This window comes from Neovison vison, chromosome 9 (genome assembly GCF_020171115.1).
Source record: "Neovison vison isolate M4711 chromosome 9, ASM_NN_V1, whole genome shotgun sequence".
Lineage (NCBI taxonomy): Eukaryota > Metazoa > Chordata > Mammalia > Carnivora > Mustelidae > Neogale > Neogale vison.
Window position 1 is genome coordinate 19,172,444 of NC_058099.1, and position 8,422 is coordinate 19,180,865.

At 54.7% G+C, this 8,422-nt stretch overlaps 1 protein-coding gene across 2 annotated transcripts; it reads right to left on the minus strand.

Moving 5' to 3' along the window:
* Positions 1-1,153: 1,153 nt before the first annotated feature.
* LOC122916858 (alpha-1-acid glycoprotein-like) lies at positions 1,154-7,995 on the minus strand. Of its 2 annotated transcripts, XM_044264245.1 has the most exons (7): positions 7,885-7,995; positions 4,202-4,317; positions 3,627-3,769; positions 3,332-3,402; positions 2,463-2,570; positions 2,212-2,315; positions 1,154-1,356 (listed from the first exon to the last, which is right to left on the minus strand). In XM_044264245.1, the coding sequence occupies exons 2-7, from the start codon at positions 4,313-4,315 to the stop codon at positions 1,279-1,281; spliced, it is 618 nt and encodes a 205-aa protein (XP_044120180.1). In that variant the 5' UTR covers positions 4,316-4,317; positions 7,885-7,995; the 3' UTR covers positions 1,154-1,278. The 2 variants fall into 2 exon arrangements, with proteins under 2 accessions (XP_044120180.1, XP_044120179.1); XM_044264244.1 differs by lacking the exon at positions 7,885-7,995 and having other exon boundaries at positions 4,202-4,341.
* Between the last annotated feature and the right edge of the window lie 427 nt (positions 7,996-8,422).

The following is an 8,422-nucleotide window of genomic DNA, read 5'->3' on the forward strand; positions in this document are numbered from 1 at the left end:
AGCTGAGAAGAGAAGATTTCTGGTAGGTTCTGAGCCTCCGGGTCCCCCGACCTGGGTGCCAAGAGGCTTTGCAGGGAGATGAAGGTGGGAAGGGGGAGCCGAGGGTGTGGCAGTAGGGATCCAGGACAGCGTCCCCCGCCTAAGTGTCCCAGGCATAGCGTGGCTCCTGCTTTGACCAAAGGATGTGGCAGGTGTGGGTCTGTGCGTCCACGCTATTGGGAGGGCGATTGCCGAGAAGCCAAGGGAACGGGTGTCAGGTGCCACAGTTATGGTCCCGTCCCTCTAGATAGCTTGGGCCACTCATGCACAGAATTGTATGAACAATGTGGCCCCAGCTTTTCTGCCGCCCCCCACCCAGGTGGTGCATCTTCCCACCCGTGCCACTAACTCACAGGGCTTTTGGGCATGTGAGGAAGCCGACCTTCCTTGCTGGACTCCCAGTGTCGGGGGCTCAGTTTTCTTTGTGCCTCCAAGTGGGCTTGCCTCCAACGTGGCCCCATCTCCAGGGCTCCGAACGTATTTGTAAGATGGTTGATTTTTAGGGACCAACCTCTCCACTAGGTGTATCCTTGTGGGCATCAGATGGGCACCCCAAGGACACTCTGGAGACACTCTTGGCCCCGAGGCCACTGCCCCTTCCTGTCCTGCCCCTGCCCAGGCGCCCTCCTCTTGCCAGGATGCTCACAGCAGCCTGTGCCAGAGTCTGCGTCCAGCCGGCTCCCTCCCAATTCGCCTCCCCAGATGGCCACGGTGAGGTCTGATGGGCGGTCCCGCACGCCTGGTACCACCTGCTGCAGTCCTCCACCCGACGCCCCACCCTCTTTTACCTGAACTCCTACCGGGGTGCTCTGCCTCTGTTTGCCAAACATCCTCCCAGATCCTTGGCTTGCAGCTAGAAGAGCAGGTGTGCAAACCTCCAAATCTTTCTAGGCAGGTTCAGATTCCCCTTCCAGGAAGCCTTCCCAGACTTCATTGCAGAAGGAACCTCCCCATGCTGGGTTCCCACAACATTCTGTTCCCGTCATCCCCCCAGTCATGCTGGATAGGACAACGGGGGCTCTTCCCACCAAGGGCTGGGCCTTATGCCCTGATCAGCGAGGGCTCAGCTCAGGGAGGGTTTCAACACCTATGAATGAATGAATGAATGACAACATGAGCAAACGAGCCCCTGCCTCCTGTTTCAAAGGCAGAAGCTTTATTAATGCACCTGAGACAAAAACATCATGTACAAAAGGGGTGGGCCTAGGGCTGAGGATGGGCCCCACGGTCCCCAGGGTCCTAGTCCAACGCTGTGTGTTCCTCCTTTTCCTTCTGCCTTTCTTCCTTGTGCTGCTTCTCCAGCGGCCCACACAGATCCTGGAAGACAGTGAGAGGGGAGCCTGGTGACGCGAGGGCCTCTTGTGAGGGCAAGGGTGGATGAGCTCCGGACTGTGGCGCCAGCTCAGGGACCCTGGGCGAGGCACGGTCCAGCTCTGAGCCTCAGCTTCTTGCACTCCAGAGAGGCTTTACAAAGCGCTGCTGTGTACTGAGGATTCGCCAAGCCCCTGGGCTGATCTGGATTCCTGAGCACATGATATAACCGAGGGTCAGGGGGCCTTGCGGCCTGTCTGCGGTCCCCCAGCCAGTGGATGGGGAAGGCAGGCTGCACACCAGAGCCAGTTGGTGCTGTGTGCCCAGGCCTTTCCTGCAGCTGCCAGGAGTGGGGACTGGAGGAGCTTTAGGCTGCTGGTGGGCAGGAGAGATGGCCTCAGGTGGCCAACGGAGACCTTTTTACTTTGATGATAATAAAAGTATTTCATGCCTATCTGAAAAAGTATAGCCCACTCAGCAGCTCTGTGATTTTAGAGATTGCCTTATAGGACACGACCAAGGAAAGCCTCTGACGTATCTGATGTCTGGGCCGTGGCCGGCAGGTGTAAGCGATAATCACCCTTGTGTGTTTCCCTGTCAAATTCCCACTGCCACCCTATTCCCACTGTTCCTCCTCCCTTCCTGTCCTCCCTGTTCCCCAGGGACTTTCCCTCCTGGGCCCTCAACTTTTGGGCCTCTGGGGAGCTCAGCTGTCCCTGCAGGGAGGCAGGTGCTTAAAAGTAGGACATCCTGCCTCACTATGCAGCCTTGGCCGGCTGGTCTCCCTATCCAGGCCTCTGGGGCTGCCCCCAGGCAGGATGGCTCCGATGGCGGGCATAGCCTAGTCTGCACTGCGTTCACCTTTTTCGCATCAGTGTAATTGATCTCCGACGTCTGCATGCCTAAGCACGTGATGGCTTCATGGAAAACTCTCATTTGTTCCTCAGTCACTTCTGCCTTGTCAGCTGCAGGAGGGAACAAGGGGGCTGGGTGAGCATGCCGGGGGCCTCGCTGGGGCTCAGGGGAGGGCGGGGGTTCTGGGGGCCCAGCCACAGGGACAGGTGGTCTGCTGGGTGAGGTCGGGTTGGGGTGGACATTAGAACGGTGCTTACCATAGAAGGACAGTCCCTTGTTCTGCTCATCCTTCAGGGAGAAGCCAAGCATGAAGATCTTAGGATCCTTAGTGAGCAGGAGATCGGCAAACACTTCTTTGCCAGACTCTGGAGAAGAAAACTTCTGGGTGAGACCACATAGCACAATGGGTCTGACCATGAGTGTTCCCGTGGCCCCCCCAGTGGTCAGTGAAGGCTGGGAGTTCACCTGGGCCAACGACCTTCACTCCCTCTGTGTGCCGGGCCTTGCAAAGAGTTGTGGAATCGTAGGAGCCTCGTGCTGACTGTGGCTGTCAGGGCCTTTCTCCCCATTTTCCAGATGAGAAAAGTGAGGCACAGACAGGAGCCTCAGGGCTGCCCAGGGCTGTTGGTTTAATACCACCAGCATTTGTATGCTCCTACTATGTGCCCTCTCTGGGGCGATGGTGGGGACAGGAGTGGGGTCACTCCCTGCCTGACACAGACTGCCACCCTCAGGTCCCAAAGGGGAAAGAGTAGTGGAGAGAGGCAGGCCTGCAGCCAGCCCTCGGTTTGAATTCTAGTTCTAATTACAGGCTGTGTGACTTCAGGGAAACAACGGACCTCTCTGTTTCTCTGTTTCCTCAGCTGATCGCTGTCAGGTCCTCCTAAGATTGTGAGTCTCAGGTGGGTTAATCCTAGTAAAATTACTTCAAACAGTGCCTGGCACATAGAGCTCAAATCTGGGGACGGTTATTACTTGTTACTGCAGTGTGGAGACCCTGGGACATCAGAAATGTAGGAGGAAGGCCTGACCTGGGTTCTCTGTGGCTTCGCCCCAGCACTGACCCTATTGTCTGGTCCATCCACAGGTCCCCATGACACACCCCAGTCCTCCCGTTGGTCCTCACCGTGTTTGGACAGGGTCCCATTTTCCCTCTGGACCTTCAGATAGCTGGAGTTATAGATGCACTTGTTCCCACTACAGCCAGACAGAAGAAGGGTGAAAAAGAGGAGGATCATTGAGAAGAAGTGGACAAGCACCGGTCGCTATCATCGAGGGCAAGAGTTGGGCCGACTAGTCCGCCCTCCTCATCCACGGATGAAAAGGCTGAGGTCAGGAGGAAGGAGGGACTTGCTCGAGGTTTCCCAGCAGCTAGGAACAGAAGCTGGGGCTGGGGGCAAGCTGGTATGTGGGGGTCTTACATGGTTAGGTACTCTCCGAGCAGTATTGTGTCGTCCGTATGGTTGGGAGTGAAATAGAAGAAGGCCGCATGGATTGTTCTCGCTGACTGGTTGAACTCCGGGTTGCGGAAGGCCGAGGAGAGATAAAACCACTTGCCAGAGATCTGGGGAGAAGCCAAGATCTGATGACAAAGGCTGGGAGCCGAATGCTCCTGCCTGCCAGCCAGCCAGGTACAAAGATGTCCCCCTCCTTTTTACACGCAGGGAGACTGGGGCCCCAGGCGAGGAGGGCACACGCAGGAGCTCACTCTGAGGGTCAGGAACCTCCCCAGACACTGGGTGGCCCTCCGGGCCCAGGACAGGATGTCCCCTCTGAGGGAACTTGCCATGAGGCTTCTGAGTTAGGAAGCAGAAGAATGCGTCCAGAGCCTGGTCAGAAGGTCACCCCAGGACCCAGGAGAGAAGAGGGCAGAAGCAGGCAGTAGCGGGCAGAATCAGACGGGGGGTGGGGGGGGCGGCGTCCACAAACCAGCGGGAGAAGGGGAGCCCAGGGAAGGAGGCAGCTGCCCCTGTTGCTCGGGGGCCGAGGGACGCACCTGGTCCAGGGTGGCATTGGTGATGGGCGCTGCTGTGAGGTTGGCACACACTGGGCTCTGGGCATGCAGCAGAGGAAGGAGGCTCAGGGCAGCAAGGGCCCAGGACAGCGCCATGCCTAGATGGAGAGACACCTGGAGTCAGGCAGAGCTGCTGGTGGGAGGGGACAGTGATTTTATAATGAGCTGTGGGAGGAGCCCTGGAGCCCCCCTGGTGACACAGTCCTTGAGCTCTTGTGAAATGCTTTGCACAAATCCTCCCCTCCCTCCCCCAAAGCCCACTGTAGCTAAAGCCTCCAAACCTTGGTCTAATTCAGAACCCTGACCTGAAGGGTTACAGGGGCCCCAAGGTCAGGCTGTTCAAAGCCAAGCTGGGTGTGGGCTGGAGTGGTATCATGAAACGTGTGTAGATTTCAGTAGAGGGACCTCTAAGCAAGCTAAGAGGTTTTTTCCTTTTGTTTTGTTTTGTTTGTTTTAAGATTTTATTTATTTATTTGACACAGAGAGATCACAAGTAGGCAGAGAGGCAGGCAGAGAGAGAGGAGGAAGTAGGCTCCCCACCAAGCAGAGAGCCCGATGTGGGTCTCGATCTCAGGACCCTGAGATCATGACCTGAGCCCAAAGAAGATTCTTTACTGACTTCACCCAATTTGTGTCTCCCTGAGCATCCAGAGTGAAAGTCAGACATAATGCTGAAAGTGATTTAGACAGTTCCCAGACTAGGTGGCATGGGGGTGGGTGATGGGGAGAGGCTCTGGAGTAGGGGTAAGGAAAACCATGGATTCCATTCCAGCAGAGTGTGGTGACAACCATGGGGGAACAAAAGTCCATTGGGGGAGGGTGGTGCCAACCAACACTCGGAGGCAGGGATCCTTCTACAAGGAGGAGGTGTCCAAGTTACACGTCTATTTCCAGTAAATGTGGTGTTACCTGAACTAGCTCCCAACATCTAAAACAAGAAATGATGCACGTGTGGTCTCCACCCCCTGCCATGGAACAGGAAGGTGGCCTCTGTCGTCACCAGGAGGTCCCCAGGCCCCGACAGTGCCCAGCACCCCAGATGTGCGCATCCACAGTCCATGAGTGTTTCTGCCTGACTGGGTCAGATCTTTAGCCCTATGAACGAATACTTCCCCAAAGCCTTCTTATGTTATGTTACAGTTTTGTATCCCTGTTCATTTCATATATTTTGAGTCATTTCCCATGTTTCCGTGTAGTCAGTGGTTATAATTTTAATGGATGCACACCCCTGTCGTGCTCTTCCTAGGTTCCCCGTACTTAATGGTGCCCTCTCTTTATAGCATTTTATTGCTCTCTCCGTAGCATTTTATTTTTTTCCAGCTTTATAGAGAGAGAATTGCCTCTAGCATTTCGTATGGTGATGTTCACCATTCCTCGCGGTGAATGCCACGAGTCAGAAAGCGACCAAATCCCTTTCTACCATGCCCTACCATTCAAGAGAGAGAAAAACATGTCACGGACAAGACTATGATGTTATTCTGTTATTCGAAATAGCCAAAAACCAGAAACAGTTCAAATGCCAGTCGTCAGGAAAATGGAAAGACACATCGTAACAGTTTCATAGAGGGAATACTATGTAGCAATCAAAAGGAACCAACTACTGGCATATAAGACAACAGCCGTGAATCTCCAAAACATTCTGCTGAACAAAAAAAGCCAGACTCATCAAGCACATACTGTTTGGTTCCAGGTACAGAATGTTCTCAAACCCCCCAAACTGATCTAGAATGGCAGAAATCAGACCGGTGGTTGCCTCGGGCAAGGAGGGCAGTCTGAGGGCCAGAGGTTGGAAGAGCACTTTCTGAGATCCGTGGCCATATGCCCCATTTCCACCGCAGGGGTGGTTACGAGCATAATGCACATTTGTGAAAACTCGCTGAACCCTGAACCTAAAATGTGTGCGTTTTATTGTATGCCAATTACACCTCAATTAAGCTGATTTAAAAAAAAAAACCTCTCTCCCCAAAGAGAGATGACAAAACACATGACAAATCAAAAACACGAACATTGTCTAATGTGGTGCCAATTTGGTGACACAGAGGAGTCCCCTCCTCCACATCCTTGTCAGAAGTGGGATTTCCTCTTTTCTTTGCTCTTTTTTTTTTTTTTTTTTTGCCAGCTCACTTGGTGTTTTGGATGGGCATTGCCCTAATTTGAGTCTTGAGAAAAGGAGCGGAGTTCGTCAGCGGGGAAGAGTGGAGGGCAGAGAACGTGGGGCGTGCGGAGGACCTGGGTCCGAGTGGCCGGCAGTGGGATGGCGTGGGAGTGACGGGACCCATGCTGGAGAGGTTGGCGGGAACCGAGCCTGCAGGGCACAGGAGCCGGGCTGGGGAGTCTGCCCTGGACCCCGCAGGAATCAGGAGAAATGGGAAGGTTTTAAGCGAGGTGGGAGACGAGTAGTCGATTTGCTCTTTAGAAAGTTCCCTCTGGGGGCGCCTGGGTGGCTCAGTGGGTTAAGCCGCTGCCTTCGGTTCAGGTCATGATCTCAGGGTCCTGGGATTGAGTCCCGCATCGGGCTCTCTGCTCAGCAAGGAGCCTACTTCCCTCTCTCTCTCTCTCTCTGCATACCTCTCTGCCTACTTGTGATCTCTGTCAAATAAATAAATAAAATCTTAAAAAAAAAAAAGAAAAAAGAAAAAGAAAGTTCCCTCTGTCTGGGTGGGGAAGATTGGGGGGTCAGGGTAGGGAGCCAGGTGCCGTCCCAGCGGTCCCGGTGTGAGATGATGCGACTGGGGCGGACTGGAGACCCTGCTTCTCTCAGCGGGGAGCTGACTGTTACAGGGAGAGCGCCCCCGTTACCCTGGGCCATGGGGCTTCTGCTCAGAGCTTTAGAGGATGTCCCATACCACACACGCACACACACGTGAACACACACACATCCATGCACACGTCCATGCACACACACAAAGTTTATTAAGTAACAGAGAAGCCTGCCTGTCACTGGGGATCTGGTGCCCGGTACTGGCACGAGAGTGACCCACAGCCCTAAACCTCCTTCTTCACAACCGACGCTGGTCAGGCCCCAGGCCAACAACTCTTCCCTCTTGTGCCCTGTCCTTGAATCGCACTCGGTGGCCCTGTGTGTGCTGAGTAGCGTAGAGAGAAATGAATGCTTTCTCTCGCAGCAAGTAAATGGAGCCCCATTCAGAAGGAAGGAGGGGTCCTCGCTGTCACTCAGGTACCCCTGGAGGTCTCTGTCTCCTCCCAAGAGGCTCTCCAAGTAGCTCCTTCAAGTGCACCCAGCACCACCCCCGCCCGATGCAGTACCATTTTCTCCATCTTCCTACAACCTCAGGGATGCCATAGTACCTCTGTGGGACGAGCATCTGGACACCCCTCCCTGCCCGCCCCTCCAACTGGCCCAGGCCCAATGCCAAGAGAAGTTTGGCAGGAAATATGATGAAAACGTATCACACCCAACAGAGCTCCTGCTCACAGTAAGTGTGCAAGACCCCGTAGCTGTGATTATTTGGAAAGGTGCTACGTATTGGGTTGAACTACAGGAAACTGCTTCTTCATAGAGCGGTTGAATACCATTCCATGTGAGACGATTCACCCTGCTATTACAGAACAATAGCTCGAACTGTGGTAGCAAGCAGGGAAGGGCTTAGCACCCCCATTGTGCAGAGGGAGAAACTGAGGCCCAGAGTGAAGGAATGACTCACCAAGACCATGTCCCGGTCAGGAAGCAGGGACTGGAATCCACCTGCCAGCCTCTCCCCTTCTTGCTTGCCCTCCGTCCTTTTCCCAGCACGGGGCAGCTGGTCATTGGTGGAAAGTGACTGTCCACGGCGGTGGCTTGATTCATTGTGGACAGAGCAAACACAGGATGGCCCCACTGGGAAGTCTACTCTGGCTGTTTCCTGACACTCAGTTGTGCAACAGGAGACTGGGACCATAGCACCTGCCAGGGCAGGGTGGGGGATGGGCAGGGTGGGGAGCTGGCCTTCCCCAGATTCAGGTCACCCTAGGAGGAAAGGGGTGCTATGGGAAAGCCCCCACAGGTGGGTCTGAGCAGATGGCAGAGAAGAATATTAAAGTCCAGCTTTGTTCTCATCAGATGCTGGGTCCGAAGGAGGGGGAGGCAATGGGGGCCAGGCCGTGCTGGGCCATTGTCCCTCGCTTTGGAGTAGGTTTTTGTGCCACAACCAGGACGTGAAGAGCAGCTTAAGCAGGGAGAGGCTGCCTGCCTGGGGGCTAGGG